The 16,981-nt window shown below is 39.3% G+C and overlaps 1 protein-coding gene across 2 annotated transcripts in view; it reads right to left on the bottom strand.

Moving 5' to 3' along the window:
* Positions 1-2,625: 2,625 nt before the first annotated feature.
* The window catches only part of LOC126365810 (alpha-tocopherol transfer protein-like), a 126,806-nt gene continuing 112,450 nt past the window's right edge, over positions 2,626-16,981 (bottom strand). For both annotated transcript variants that reach the window (XM_050008399.1, XM_050008398.1), the window contains exons 6-7: positions 16,456-16,561; positions 2,626-3,185 (exon numbers count right to left, since the gene is read on the bottom strand). In XM_050008399.1, coding sequence (XP_049864356.1) covers positions 3,031-3,185; positions 16,456-16,561 — 261 coding nt within the window. In that variant the 3' untranslated portion in view covers positions 2,626-3,030. The remainder of the gene's footprint in view (positions 3,186-16,455; positions 16,562-16,981) is intronic.

Below are 16,981 nucleotides of genomic sequence, written 5' to 3'. Positions count from 1 at the left end.
GGATGGCTCTCAGCAGTATGGGACTTAACATCTGAGGTCATCAGTCCCCTAGAACTTAGAACTACTTAAACCTAACTAACCTAAGGACATCACCCACATCCATGGCCGAGGCAGGATTCGAACCTGCGACCTTAGCAGTCGCGCGGTTCCGGACTGAATCGTATAGAACCGCACTGCCACCGCTGCCGGCCCTCAGTTATAGGAATACTAAATATAACACGGGATATAAATGATGACAAATTATGACCTGAGGACCGCAGCCTCTCAGTTCTCCTGTCAAAATATGGACAGATGATATGATTTGTGAGGTACACCAAAAGAGTTGAGTAACGCACACACCCATCACAATAGCAGCGCCCACCAACTGCTTCTGAAGTAGGAGAGTAGAATAAAGAAAATAATTATAATGTAGATTTTGCAGCACAAAACCAGTGCCAAAGGTTTCCGGCAACGATGATTCTTCTTAATTGACAGAAGATATGTGAAGCAGTTTATAGTACATAGCATTTTTTCTTAAATTCATCGTCAGTTTTTAGTTTGAGTGACTTGTTTATTAAATTTTTGGCTTAAATTTCCATGTTTAACAGAAGTGATGCATCCAAATTTTGTCGATGTGATTCGGTCATCTCTGAAAATCGTCTGAAACAGATTTTTCTTAAGAAGAAACTACTGCCATTGCGGTGTTGTGGTTGACATCATTCATGGCGAAGAATATTTATGGCCCAGTGTAGAATGATTTACAGCAGAGCTTTTATTTCACGTCTGTATTCATTTACTGTACATGAAATATACACTGCTGGCCATTAAAATTCCTACACCACGAAGATGACGTGCAACAGCCGCGAAATTTAACCTACAGGAAGAAGATGCTGTGTTATGCAAATGATTAGCTTTTCAGAGCATTCACACAAGATTGGCGGCGTTAGCGACAACTACAACAAGCTGACATGAGGGAAGTTTCCAACCGATTTCTCATACACAAACAGCAGCTGACCGGCGTTAACTGGCGACCAGCAGCATGCACTATCAGCTCGGAGAACCAGGCTGCACTTATCCTTGACGCTGCATCACAGACAAGAGCGCCTGCGATGGTGTACTGAACAACAACCCTGGGTGCAGGAATGGCAAAACGTCATTTTTTCGGATGAACCAAGATTTTGATTACAGTCTCATGATGGTCGCATCCGTGTTTGGCGACATCGCGGTTAACGCACATTGCAAGCATGTATTCGTCTTCGCCATACTGTCGTATCACCTGGCGTGATGGCATGGGGTGCCATTGGTTACACGTCTCAGTCACATCTTGTTCGCACTGACGGCATTTTGAACAGTGTGTTACGACCCAAGGCTCTTGCCATGATTCGATACCTGCGAATCCTTACATTTCAGCAGGATATTGTACGACTACATGTTGCAGGTCATGTACGGGCCTTATTGGATAAAGAAAATGTTCGGCTGCTGCCCTGGTCAGCACATTCTCCAGATCTCCCACCAATTGAAAAAAAAAGTCTGGTCAACGGTGGCCGAGCAACTGGCTCTTCACAATATGCCAGTTAATACTCTTCATGATCTGTGGTATCGTGTTGAAGCTGCATGGGCAGCTGTACCTGTACAGGCCATCCAAGTTCTGTTTGACCCAAAACCCAGGCGTATCAAGGCCGTTATTACGGCCATAGGTGGTTGTTCTGGGTATTGATTTCTCAGGATCTATGCGACCAAAGTGCGTGAAAATGTAGTCACATGTCAGTTCTAGTATAACATATTTGTCCAATGAATACCCGTTTATCATCTGCATTTCTTCATAGTGTAGCAATTTTAATGGCCAGTAGTGTCGTTAGTTTCCAATTAATAGCCCTGTATATTAGCAGATCTGCCTAGATAGTAGCATACGTTACCATGCCGTTTCTAGAATTGGGGAAGGCGCACCAGCCCCGGATGGAGTCCGCCCGTCATGTTAGACGAGGGTCGTTGTGGCGACATACCAGGATGTGGTGTCTAGTCAGATAGCCGTATCAGACCAGATGAACTGAGGCGGTGACCAATTTTCGCCTCGGTTTCATTATCTGCACTCATTTAGAAAACGTTCTCACACTTTTAAATGGGATAACGTAAGACGTAGACAGGTTGGGTAGACAAATTCCGTCCGGAAGGGGGGTGGGAGAGGGGGGCAACAAGAGTGATTACAAGAAGATCACCCCGGCACCGTTTACCACCAAAATTGTGAAAGGCTGGGAAGGAGATAAAGAAGAAAGGAAGAAAGATATCGTTCAACGTTCCGTCGACAGCGTGGTCATTACTGAAGGAGCACAAGCTCGGAGTGTGTCAATGATGGTGAGGAAAACTGGCTGTACCCATTCTAAGAAGCAATCCCGGCATTATCCTGGAGCGATTTAGGGAAATCACGGGAAAACTAAATCTGGATGGCCGAACGCGTGTTTGAACCGTTGTCCTCCCAAATGCAAATGCAGTGTGTTAAGTAGGCAAGAAATGTTACTACTAATCAGTTGAGTACGAAGATAGAAGTATTCGTAAACAATAATCAGTTAAAATTTATGCTTGTCAGATCGTCAGGCTAACCCAAACACGTATTTGGAAGTACTTTCGGAACAAGAATTACATTGAGTATTGATGTTTTAAAATTTGCATGCGTATTTAATAAATAAAAATTGTGTACATACATTTGCATAGTTATTCTCTATCATATATGTTAACACGGAAAACGTTCAAAATATAAGGGATGTTAATTTGTTTTATCACGGGTATGTTGTAACAGTATTAACAGACTGACACTTTGTAAACACTGGAAAGGTATTCCACGCTCTGTAACAGTAATCATTAAGAGTAACATAGCAAGGACACATAAGATATTTACAAACAACATTACGGAAGCAACGATCGCTTCGGACGATCGTTCATTAATACTGGAGCACTCCGTGAATGAGTCTCTGCGTACACTGGTAACTGGGAAGCGAATTGTTGTGCAGATGGCACTAATGGTTTGCACACCACTGGCTACGTTACTCGTCCCGTCTAGTCGATGCACAGCTTCTTGAAGGAGCCGTCGACGCTGAATCCGTTCTCCATGCCACAGCTCATGTTGTGCGGCCGCATGCTTTCGTCCGAGACGAACTGGTCCTGCTCCATGAACCAGTCCACCAGTGGCCAGTACCTCTCGCGATGGTCCTCTGCAAAAAGAAGTACACATTACGTTTCAGTACTGGTTGTTTCACTACACCTCCTCTAGAGATCAGATGAAGTAAGCAACCCTAGTACATGAACACGAGTGAAGTATTGTGTATAGAAAGTACGATGAAATGTTGCAGCGCTGTGAAGTTTCAGAAGCGCACATATGATTGGCTGTTGCTGGCGATCGTGTGACGATATCAAATTATATTCTACTTTGTTTAAGGCATCACAGCAAATAGGTTTTTGATGCGTGAATTATGAAACGCCTGTCACCATCCTTTCTTCAAGCCCCAGTTCACTCGCACAGGTTCCTAAAGGCCACCACTTAAGAATGTTCCCAAGTGAACCTTTTCGTAATTTTCGCTATCCGTGGCATGCAAATCCAACGAGCCAACCTACGAAGACGCTGTACAGTACAGTAAGGTAGCAATCTATACAGTAAATCAGACGCCATCATTCCATGTTAGAAAAGGCTGGATGACATCAAAGTGAATCAACTGCCCTACGTTACTGTTGCACAACGAATGGAATACAATCATAGCTAGATGTGGACCTAATCACAGATCGTTACCTAGTAATATGTTATAGTTAGCTTAAGTCCAAGAGGGCCTAGCAAGGAGAATAGGATACTACCCAACAGAAGACAGACCGAAACTGAGTGCAAACACTTGGACATAACGTCCAGTTGAACAAAAAGAGCGCCAAGAGTCCACAAGAGTGTAAAGTAAGATAAGGCAGTAATTAATGGAGGAAAGGAAAGGCATAAATACACTGCTCAAAAGAGTCAGGGGAACATAACTTCGGATGTCTCCTACACGCAACTGAGAGCTGGGTATGTTACCAGGTTATACCTTTACCTTTCACAAATTAAGTGCACAACAAAACATCGTTACATCCCTGGCCATTTACATAAATAGAATTAACATGGCTGCCAAGTGTTAGAAAGAAAGTTTTAGTAACATATATGCTCACTCTAGGCTTTTGCACTGCCTGATACCTGTGGGCAAGTTCCTTATAAAGTCAATGGGGGTCACCCCATAATAACCGTTCCAATTCTTCAATGAAAGACCGTGAGGGTTCTTAAAGAGTCTGTGGTGGAACAAGACGACCAGGAACACGTCTGTCAAGCATGTCGTTCATATACACCACGGTGTTTTGGTTGGGATTCAACGCCGGCCATTCCATTGCTTAACTGTCCAGGCTTCGCAAGGCATCCCTATTGAGGCCCTTCACTGGGTCCTGACATTAGAAGGAATTCATGGCCATCACCGTATGCAGCAGCTATCACATGGTACAAAAAGGATGTGTTTGCTGTAGTGTCTACCGGAAAGGCCACTATGGACAACGACAAGTTCCGTAGTCCTGTCAAAACTGCAGTCTCCTTACATCATCACTGAATCTTGGAAATATGTCGGTTTCCAGTACAAAATTCGGCAGGTACCGCTCACAACGGGTTTCCGCATACGAATACGGTCTTCAACTTGCGTCAGGGGATATTCTAACTGGGCCGGCCGCGGTGGTCTCGCGGTTCTAGGCGCGCAGTCCGGAACCGTGCGACTGCTACGGTCGCAGGTTCGAATCCTGCCTAGGGCATGGATGTGTGTGATGTCCTTAGGTTAGTTAGGTTTAAGTAGTTCTAAGTTCTAGGGGACTAATGACCACAGCATTTGAGTCCCATATTGCTCAGAGTCATTTGAACCAATTTCTTTGAAAATGAGAAGAATGCATCCTTTATGTCTGGTGAAAATGCTGCGGACGGGTAGATGTCATCGCAGTGAAGGAGAGAAGAATACTAAGGTTTATATAGAGGAGTAAAATGACAAAGGATGATAAACAAGTTGGTTTTGTGAATTGTACCACTGTTCATGAAAAGTGATTCTCGGCACTTCAGCCCCATTGTCTCTCAATATTTTTCTGTCGAACCCAGGAAAAGGCAGACAAGACGATGTAGTCAGCAGCCACCAAAACTTCTATTTTCTCAAGTGCCAAAAGACAACATTCCGTCCCAACATGCTTTCAGTGGCTGCGAGTTGACTTCGAGCCTTTTCGGCAAAAGAAACCAAAACATCTGAAGACATCATAGACGAAAAACAATCTACAGAATGCAGCAGAGATGCCCAGCAGCTCCGGTGCTATTGCTGATATTGATGAGAATGGACAGAAGTTTATAGGTGCTCTATATGGCGAAGATGAAACAAATGTGCTTCGCTATCAAATCTTTGAAAACGTTTATTAATACTAAAGACATCACTCAGCCTCGCCCTTTGCTTTCTACAGAAACAGCTGTTCTACAGAATTCCTTGACGACGTATATGCACGTGCAAAACAACCCGACAGATCCGAGTTCTCACTGCTAGATAGCTATCACCTGCGGAACCGTTGAAAACCATTTACTGCACATGACACACAGATTGACACTGACATTGTTACTACAAGAAAACAGGCATTACGTGTACCACCGTTTGGAAACCATGCAAACGCGAATCGTGCACCAACGTTCGAACTGACATCACTATTATTGTCACTGATGACAGCGACATTCATAATGCCATTTTCGAAGAATGAAGAACTGATCACAACGAGAAAACGAATACGTAGGAAATAGAAGAATTGGACTGAATGTTAAATGGACCCTCGTTCTCCAAGCGAGTATAGAAGTACTACTGTAAAACTAAGAATAACAGACATTTCGTTTTATTGTACTCAAAAATGTTACCTCAACAATGTGTAGATTAGAAATTATGCACGAGGAACAAACATAAAAAGTTAATATTGGGGAAAAAATCATTGACTGGAAAGTAAGAAGCTGATGTTCGTGGTTAAAGATGTGAGTTACACAAAATCGAATAACGACCATATTTACTTACCGGCTAGGTTTCCGTCACTTTTAAAAACTGTATAAGGCCTTACAACTTTTCACCTGCAAAATTTTGAATTACATTAAGCAATTTCCAGATTCAGCTCGTTGTATAGCAACAGATATTTTCCGAAAGTTGTGAAAAATTACGGTACCCTGGCATATGTTTACAACAAGTAAATTTAATTAAATATGGAAGTTTTGATATTCAACCGACGCAAAATTTAATACTACACATTTTTGGTAGCCCTGGATTTCTTTTTATTAAGTTCTTAGTCGCGGAAGAATTTGCACATAAGCAAAAGAAGTCCGAAATTATGGTGGTTCTCCTCAGCGCTGAACGTCCACTGAGAAACCTGAGAAAACTCAGACTATTTAGATCAGAGGCCTGTTTGAGTGATTAAAACAGTTTTCAGAATTCCAATAATATTTAGAAGACAGAACTCTACATCTTTAGCCTACTTCTAATGTTCTGCATTCTTCTGTAGCACACTATTTCAAAAGCATCCATTGTCTAGTTGCTGTAATGTTTATCACCCATGCTTCACTTCAGTATAAGGTACAACCAGGAAACTTTTTGAATATGTGTAGACCATTTGGAAGTGTTCCAGCAGATTTTCAGTCCAGTAACCACACAAAGAAAGGGAGATGAATAAAATTAAAATCACATTTACAGTATAGACTCGTATCGCATGAGTAACCACAAGCTGGTATAAGGCACAGGACTATGAATCAATTTATTAAGAAATTAAATAAAGAGAACTTCCTTTTTGGGTGTTAAACGCAATTTTCCCTGGCCATCAGAGACCATGAATAGCTTGCCTGAGTAGAGGACTAATGGAGCAGGGGGCAGAGCAGTTTTCATGAGCATCAATCACTAGTTCATAAAATACACAAGAAGGGGAAATTCGGGAGGAATTCTTAGGACGCTATTTTGAAATTGGAATTCCAGAGTGGTTACTTTCAAGATCAACGCCAGTGCCCATGAAATCTGACTCAGCCAACGTTTGGAGAAATGGCACCGCCCCAGGGATACCAACCTGAGTGTCGCAAGACGGATCTGTCCCCTCACGCGAAAGCATTAAGATAGGTTTGCATTGCCACATTTTGTTTGCTACAGGAACCTTTTACTGTCGGAAGACGTACACTTCTGTACTGCACCCGAGGTTACAAAACTACTGAGAGGTACTGTCTTAGCTCCATTTCGTTGCAGTTTCTAGTTGGCATCACTTCGTGACTAGCAGTTGGGTGGTAGTTGTCGCCATTACGCGATAAACGTCTTGGATTCCATCATCTAGTAAACAACCGTATGAGGATTCAGTCTGTTTTAATCAGGAGGTTTCGCAGTAGAAGCCTCGTGGCAAATTTATCCAAGATTAGATGCAGAAACGCTACTTGCGTAGGAAGAATCTATCATTACAGTTCCACCTAGTTCCAGGCGTTAACTTTGTCACGCTGCCTCCTTCTGTGGGCTCGTATTATGTGACTCGTCCTTGCTAACTGCTTTTGTTCATGATTCTCATAGAGCAAGCTTCATCCCTGTACGCCCGATTACCTAGAGAGTCGTTGAATTATCCTTGTCTCTCGATTTATTCTACATCTGTGTTTTGTACACCTGGCTATACATATAGCAAGCGCACAGCTCGTCATATAACTTAGAACTTTGGGTTGGCTAAAACCCATATTATGTCACAAGATTGCTTGGCATTTCTGTTCTTTTATCCAGAAACATATCTGCTTTAATTAAAATTCTGTTACTTCTGTGTGGTTCTCCCCATGTTACTTTCATTAATCAAGTATCTCGTCAAAAGAGCGCTCTCCTGCATGTAAGGCAGTCTATCTCTATGGCCATTGGAGATCGTTATAATCTACTGCGTGAGAGGGGGGTGGGGAGGCAACAGTGACAGACTTAGCAATCTGATCTACAAATGCTACGTTCCAAACGAGAACTTTCTAGAAAAGACTTCCAAACATTTAAACATATACAGGGTGTCTCAAGAGACAGTTTATACATGGTGTGTCAAAGTCTGTAGACAAATCTTTATTTATTTTTGACGTAAGCAGTTTAGGAATTTACTTCTTCAAACTGTCATTTAAATGCAGTCGAACATACCTACAGTGCTCATCTATACGTTGAACAAAATTTTGCATGACTGCTGAGCATGTAGACACTGAGATGTCTGCCACTTCGATACGAATATGTTCCTTCAGTTTCTCCAGAGAAGTCGGGTTATTGGCATTCTATTTAGATTTGATTTAGCACTATAATAAAAGATCCATGGAGCTCAAACGTGGACTGCGTTGGAGATCAATTTGCAAGGAAAATTTTATAAACTCGCAGCACAGACGCACTGGACGGGTGTGCCTTGGCTCCGTCTTACTGAAACCATGTTATTTGATTATAAACACGAATGTGTGGCGATTTAGCCACCAATACGTCGTTTAACATCGTCACACAATGTTTCGAATTCACTGTAACTGAAAAAACGCACTCGTCCTCTAATAAGTACAGACCAACTATTCGTCAAGCTAACATCACAACCAATACAGTAACTTTTGGCGGATAAAGGGGTTTCCCATGCTCTGTTCGGATAAATTGCTCTCCAGTTGCGGCAATTTTCCTTACTGAGGTGACTGTTCGTCATAAAACAACATGACGTTAAATGGCGGGCACTGAGTCACATCATTAACGAACTGCAACCTATGTCTAGCATCCGAAGGCTTTAATTCTTGCACCAATTGGATTTTTTAAGGGAACGGTTTGAGATATTTTTGCAGGATTCGGTGCATTGATGATCTATGCGCATTTACAAACTATGCACATTTATACTTATTAATGGAGAGGTTATGATTGTCACGAACAGACCGATTTACACTCGCCACGGATTCGTGCGTTATTGAAAGCCTTCGTCACCCCAGTTTCGTTTGGACAGTGTTGAACCTATCTCCTGAACCGTTTTCATCCATTTCCGGTTAAGCGGAACACCTGGAGCATCATTTACATTATGCACTCAACGATCACTGCAAAATTTCCTCTGTTGGTCAGTCACCGAATAACCGTTTTGTAAAATTTTCACACACAAAACGAGTGGTCTGCTCCCGAGAAGTGCTCCATATCGACTGAATTCCTAAGGGCCAAGCAAATGATGAACGTACCGCTCTCTTACGATCTGTTGTGCATGCGCAGAAAGCTCATAAAATATAAACTTTCTCTTGACATTCCCTTTATTAGACGCTAAAGTATTTCTCTTTTTCAGGAACACTTGCTTGCTGCTACCAGCGTGCATTTTATATTGTACCTGCTTCGGCCATCGTCAGTTAATACAGCCAAAATATCAAAACTCATTTACTGCTGCACTCCACTAACATTGTCATAACTTTGTTGAGGTTCCTCATATAACTTTTTGTAAAAATACTACCCCTTTCTATTCAATCGATAAATTTCTTTGTGTCTACTGCAGCGTTACAGTATCACTGGCGAGCTTCAGTTTTTGTTTATTATCCCTGAACTATATTTCCGTGGTTTCTTTTATTCCTTCCTCAACTTACATACAGTATGACACGTGGGATAGGCCCTGCCCGACTCGCTTCTCAAGTACTCCCTCCATTTCATGCCCTTCTACTATTCTGATAGCAGTCTGGTTTATGAGCTAGTTATGGAAGATAACATTCTCATCAATGAATTTTTATTCTTTTGCCTTCAAAATTTAATACAGGCTACTCTAGTTAACATTAATTGCCTCTGAAGTGCAAACATGGTAAATGATGGATGACAGAGACATATAAACAAACATGCAGGAAACTGAAGAGTAAATGTATGAATATCTACGGTTACGATGAAGAAGCAGATAGATGACAGGAGTAGGAAAGCGTACACGCTGAAGAATCACTGCCCCCAAAGGACGAGGAAATTGGTAATGAAGTACGAGTTGCAGTTATACAGATAGAATTTGACATAGTGTTCAATGATATGAGCTTAACCAGATCATCAAATCATCAAAGAGTCAACGTTACATCTCAAAATTACTGAAAGCTGTGGAAGGTAAAAGAACTAGAAAGCTATTTCAACTGTTGTAAAAGGTGAGAGACTTACCATCAGAATTCAAGAACAACAGGGACTTACATGCATTGAAAATACCGCGTAGAGAATGTCTAGCTACTGGGCGAAACCAGGATTTGCATGATAAAATCTAAAAAGGACGAATGATTGCTGCTCTCTATAATTTATAATTCACATACAGTCTCTGAGTGCATCCACTTTCCGAATGGAAGGTAACCTGAATTCAAGAATAGTTTTATCATCACTTTATTTTATCATCACTTTACCAAAGAAAGTACGACCAGAGAAATGTGAGATTTATTTATCTGTCTGATATGATAAGGACACAAAATACTGACAGTAATACACTGAATAATAAAGAGAAACATTGCAGAGCTACTGTATGAAGAACAATCTACTTTCAGAAAATGGGAAGTACTACTAAAGAAGCATCTAAAAACTTCTGCTTATTATTGGACAGAAAAATAAAAAAAATGCAGTCCTTATGCGAGTAATCTACGTCTACTAAAACCATGTGACATTACTAAAAGTAGATCAAGAAGTATAAATTCGTTTAAAGAAACGTGTGTATCATCATTGTCGTTATCTCCCAGCGCGAAGAAGCAACGAAAAAAAATTCGGGAAAAGTAGTCTAAGACAAACAGACAAATATTCTAAGGCTCAGCATGTGGTTTAATGAAAAGCTAAACTTAGAATATTTGATAATGACATTTACTAGAAAAGAGCCTAAGGGGTGGCATAAACTCAAAGTTGAAAAAGAAAAACAGTAGTGGAAGCACAAAAAAAAGAAAATCTGAAGTAAACTGGTACTGTTTAAGAAAGCTTTCTTAAATAAAGGAATAGAACTCGGTACTGACTTAAGAAGTATGTTGCTAGTTGAAGATCTTGAACATAGTATTTTATGAATATAGAGGTAAGATCAGGATGTATGATAAGCCCAAGAAGAACAGACTGTCAATGTTCCAAATGTGGTGTTATACATGAGTGTTAAGCATTAAGTTGAAAGAGAAGGTACCTTCGCACTTCAAGGTTCATTAGAGAGAGGACAATATGCAAAAGTAGTTATAGAGAATTTGATAGTGTAGTTACTCTACAAATAATAATCTGAGATGGAGAACTAATAAAAGAAAAAAAAAAAACAAAGAAAGAAAGAAAAGGAAAGTAAGCAAAAGAGAGGGAAATGGAAGAGAGAGGGAGGGGGGCTTGAACAAATACTCGTTGTAGTTGGAATATTCATCAACAGGTGCAGATATACTCCGGGTTTTATAGATACGTGTATTATCTCATTAAACAATTGATAAAGCACAGCAGGGAAGTTGCAGAGGTTTGTTTACATTTAAGCTTACGGCAGTTGCTGATTCGCTCTTGCAGGCTCAAGTATTCATGAAAATCAATAAATCATCAGTTTTACAGGTGACAATTTGATTTGACTGAAAGCCAGAGAATGTCTGTTCCACAGAAGTACTTCATTGATACGGTTTCTACAGGGAGATCCACATTAGTGATAGACTTTTCGTATTCATCGCACAAGGAATTGCTTCACTTCTTAATCAGACAGAATTAAAACCTTACACCATCAGGAATCGAAAATTGATTTTGAGTACGCAATTCAAATGATTACCAAAGTTTACTCTTTCTGACATTTAAAAAGGCAGATAACAAAACTTCGTAAAAGGTCCATATCTTTCTTTAGGCGTCAGCACAAGCATTTTTTACATTTCTATGATTACTTGAGATCCATTACATACATTAAGTAATGGAAACTTCTCATAACTAATCCACAGCCTGCAATTAATGAAGATTAAAAAGAAAGCTGCTTACCTTACATACACTACTGTAACAAATGTTTAGTATATTTCACTGGTCTTACGCCAAAATGAACTAAGCAACATTTAAAAAAAAATTGAGTTCTTTACCATTTTAAAATGATATTGTTTCATTTTGTCTTATGACAAAACGAACAATCTAATAACTCGCCTCATTTCGTTGCTGTAGCAAGGGATTTCTTGGGAAGAAGATTGGTACTATACATTCTCTTATTCCAAAGTGAACCATGCAGCATCACAAGATGACTACAATAGTATATAGCTCAGGCGCTTGTTCCCGCGCAATGGCAGAAAATGATGATAATTGTGAAGAGGAGTCGTTTAGTTCTAGTTCTTCTGATGTATATGAACCTAGTGATGGTGCCTCTCAATCATCAAATGGTAAGTGGATTTTAATAACTAGTGATACCTTAGTTTATGGAACAAACTCGATGATTGGAGGTTATATGGTTTACCTCATATGCCAGAATGAACCATGACCACAAGTAGTAAATGTAAGGTCACTGCACAATCGATAGTGAGTGTATGTCGATATTTCGGCCAGTGCTTGCCATAAATAGTGAGGGGAGAGAAAAATTAACCCTGCAGAAAGAAATACCTCTTTATTTATGGCAGGAAATGCGATTTAATGTGGAGAGGGTTCACTCTGGCAGAAGAGTTCCTGAAATAATCGTATTTCGCATATTCGTCAGCTAGCAAAGTAATGAAATGGAATATCGTAACTTGGTCTTATGATTGGCATTCTTAATAAATCAGTTTTGAAAACGAATTTGTAGATCAAGGTAATTTGTTTTTGAGATGAACATGAAATTTCTGGCAATAAAAGAAAAAAAGGAAACAGGGAACAATGGAAGAAAACCTTAAGGAAGAAGAAGTCAAATAGTGGGAAAACTTACGCTAACATGAAATATATTTGTTGATTTTAATTGTTCATGTAAACAAAAATGTTGGCCAAAAAATTAACTTGTGAGGAGAAAAGAAAGTTTTTTGACACATTTTATGGAAGTGGGTTTTGGGATGTGCAGACATCAATAATATATGGTTCAGTTAAAAATGTTCCCATCAAAAGGAAGCGTTCTAAAACCGACAATAAGAAGTTTTCTAGTAACTATTATATTCCTAGTGCGGATGTAAATGATGTGAAGCGTGCAAAGAAACTTATCTACAGACACTACAGATTTCTGGCAGCAGGGTGCACTCAGCCATAGCCAAAGCAAAGACAAGTTCTTTATGTGGCCAGCGTGGAAAACATGCACCTAATAATAAAAGTGCTGACTCAGTTATTATTCACATCCATAATCATATTAATAGTTTTCCCAGTACATCGAGTCACTACTGCAGAGGAGATTAGTCAAAAAAGTACTTCGACAGCAGGCTTAATCTTAATTTGATGTACAGATTATTCATTGATAAGATGAAAGAAGAAGACCCCAGTGTTAAACCTCCCAGCCAATCACTGTACGAAAAAGTATTTAGACGAGACTTCAACATCAGTTTCAAGTCTCCTCAAAAGGATATATGTCAAACATGGGACAGGCTAAACACGCTAATTTCAGTAGAGGAGACACTTAGAGCTGGTGTGGCAGACACTGAGAAGCTACGAACATTAAGAAAGGAGCGGGAATTGCACCACTGGAAGTCTCAAGCTGTTGGATATAGTCTAAAAATGGATACAGAGAAATCCAAGACAGCAGATAATCTTACAGATTTTTCATTTGATATTCAGAGAGCAATACTGCTGCAAAAATTGACAACAGGTGTTGCATACTATAAACGTCAACTCTCCTGCTTTAATCTTGGAATTCATTATTTTAAAAGTAGAAAGGCAGTAATGCATTGCTGGAATGAATGTATTGCTTCAAAGGGAGCTCAAGAGGTAGGCTCTTATGCATTGAAGTATGTCGAATCTCATGATATTGGTCCAAGGATGGTAGTTTGGTCGGATTCTTGTGGGGGGGGGGGGAGGCGGGGGCAAAACTGAAATTTTAAAATTAACACAATTTCGACGTATTTGGTTCATAGTGAAAAATCTAATATTGAGGAGATTACGCACAAAGTTGCTGAAACTGATCACTCGTATCTTATGAATGACAGTGATTCTGGGGATATAGAGAGGAAACAACCGCATCATTCACAAATATTTGCCCCAGAACAGCTTTACTGTATTATTGAGAATGCCAGAGTGAAGAAAGGTAAATTTGAAGTTGTAAAAATAGATTGTAGTACTATGCTACTCGAAAAAGAAATCACTAACAGAAAAGTAAATATTTTTGGACAAAAGGTTAAGTGGCTTAGGATTAAGGATATGAGTTTTCAACAGAGAAGCTGGGGATAATGGAGTACAAACACAGCCACAATGACATGGAAGAATACTCTTCAGTGAATTTAAATACTTACACTTAAACACTTAAAAGCTTGCCACTGTTCTCTCAGTCAAATTACACGACCTATACTGTATCCATTAGGGCGTACTCTTCGCCCTGAGAAACTGAAAGATATTCAGAGACTTCTAATGTACATACCCCCAATATACCATGAAACCCCCAATATACCATGAATTCTATAAGATTCTCAAAATGGCTGATGTGTCAGGAATGTGCAGTGACAGTAATGAAGATGATGAGTAATGGGAATCATAATCATCACCTTCCAGTTTTCTCTCCTAATTCCAAAAATTGCTTAATAATGTTGTATTACATAAATGCTGAAATTATATCTGCGTGATTCAGCTGCCGAATAGATATACATATGAATATAATACAAAAACAAGAAAACTTTACTTTATATTTTGTACTGAAGTACATCAATGTGATGTGACAACAAAATAACCTGATGTACATGGATATTTTACATTGTTTCTCTGTTGTTTTAAGTTTCAAACTGTAATTAAATAATGTAAAAATTTTTCACACCAATTATGCACCAGACCACATGTATAACCATAAATATTTTTCAATAAATAAGTTGCTGTAAATTCATAACTTGAGTCTTTTATTTCTCAAAACTAACTAAATGTCACTTAGTTCATTCTGGCAAAAGACCACTCATTTTATAGAGACCTATTTATTCTCAAGTCTTGCATGACATTTTATTTTACAGGTTTATTTCATTATTATATATCAGATCACTAATAAACAACTGAAAGGGATATTAGTACATTTTGGTCATATAACCATTATTTGATAACATGGCACTTTCCTTTTCATATATCCCAAAGGCCTCCAAAGTCATATCTGTGGCACGAATGGTCACAGCCATTATTTTGTCATTTAGAACCCTCTTATAGAACAGAGTCATTCAATGAATTGAGAGTTAAAAATTATTGACAATGTGAGGCTGTGGGCGATCTGCAATGCGTGGTAACTGAAGGAAGTTTGAAAAGCAGAAATCACTAAAAATGCATTTCATTGGATGAGCAGTCTCAACACAGCTACACTGTCACCACCGTATCTGCAAGAGGATGCACAGAAGTTGGTAGATAAGTATTTCACTGTCATGATATTAAACCTTGACAAACAGTCTTGTGCCATAACCTACGAAATTATGACATATCTTATGCTTTAAAATTTATACAACGTATTGGCTACCAGCACTGCAAGACGCCTCAATGTTGATATGCATTTCCCACTATCATGAAGATCACAGTGCATCAGTACCTTACATATAAAAGTATGTCTAACGATCTGATATGCCGTTATCTTCATATTTATGGGAAATGCATCCGCATTTCAAAGTCACTTGTAACACTGATGCACAATATTTTGTAACAATCGTGAAGCATAAAATTGAATTCGATACTTCTGTTCCAGTCATCCAATTAAATGCTTTTTTAACGATCATTGCTTGTGAAGTTTTTTTCTGTTGTCACATCAAATAAAAGTCAGCTGAAAACCCAAATGTTCGACAGTGTGAGATGTTGTGAATGACAGAAATTTTAAAATTCTTATTAGATACTGTGTATAAGAAACTATTTTCCAATTTTCCGAACAGTATAAAAAGGTAACGTTTATCGCCAATTGAAAATTAGTATTGGGGCAAGTTATGAAGGATTAAAGAAATAGTAGACAATACAAGTTTTGAATGGGAGTTGTCTACTACCGAATAAACTGAATTGTTATTGAGTAAATGCTTAGTAGTCACTGATGTCAAAAAATGGTTCAAATTTCCCTAAGCACAATGGGACGTAATATCTCAGGTTATCAGTTCGCTAGACTTAAAACAACTTAAACCTAACTAACCGAAGAACATCACACACATCCATGCCCGAGGCATGATTCGAACCTGTGACCATAGCAGCTGCGTGGTTCCTGAATGAAGCGCCTAGAAACGCACGGTCACAGCAGCCAGCATACCTGATGTCCTTGTTTTAGGGACACCAGATGTAATACAAGCACTATTATTTTCGACTATGATGATTAGTTTACATTTCTAGTGCCATGAAATCATTTCCGTTTGGTCTACTAATAACATACTGAAACTAAATAGCTGCATGAGAAATACTTTCCATCAGCTCTTCATCCACTAACCTGCTAGCTCTTCAGCTGGCCCACCAGTGCCTCCCAGTTCATTTGGTACCATTGACCTTGGCAAATGGTCAAACAGAGTATTTGATCCAGGCAGATGAGTCATCACCTAGAAAAGTGTTGTAGCTTAATTTGTATTACATACGGAAACCAAATAACACATTTTTGCTTTGTTTATATAATTTACTAGGTGGCATATTCAATGAATCAAATTAATTTAATTTAGAGACTGACTAATAACACGTATTTGTGAGACATTCAGCTACGCAAAACTAGTTACTTCTAAACACTGAACAAGCTTATCAGGCAACACCTTTAATCACTCTCAGTGAGTGTACAAATATCAACTTAGATCATGTGAACCTTTTTGAAATTATACTTGTAAGACACTTGCATCAACAGTACACAGGTGGAGCCATGGAAATCGTGACTACAATAGTGAATTCGTGGATAGCTCTAAACCCAGACGCACAGATGATAGCCAACCGAAAACTTCCAAGACCATTATATACTGCAATAATTAATACTT

Source organism: Schistocerca gregaria, chromosome 4, assembly GCF_023897955.1.
Source record: "Schistocerca gregaria isolate iqSchGreg1 chromosome 4, iqSchGreg1.2, whole genome shotgun sequence".
Classification (NCBI taxonomy): Eukaryota; Metazoa; Arthropoda; class Insecta; order Orthoptera; family Acrididae; genus Schistocerca; species Schistocerca gregaria.
The sequence above is the reverse complement of the archived record's forward strand: the minus strand, read 5'-3'. Positions and strand labels throughout refer to the sequence as shown.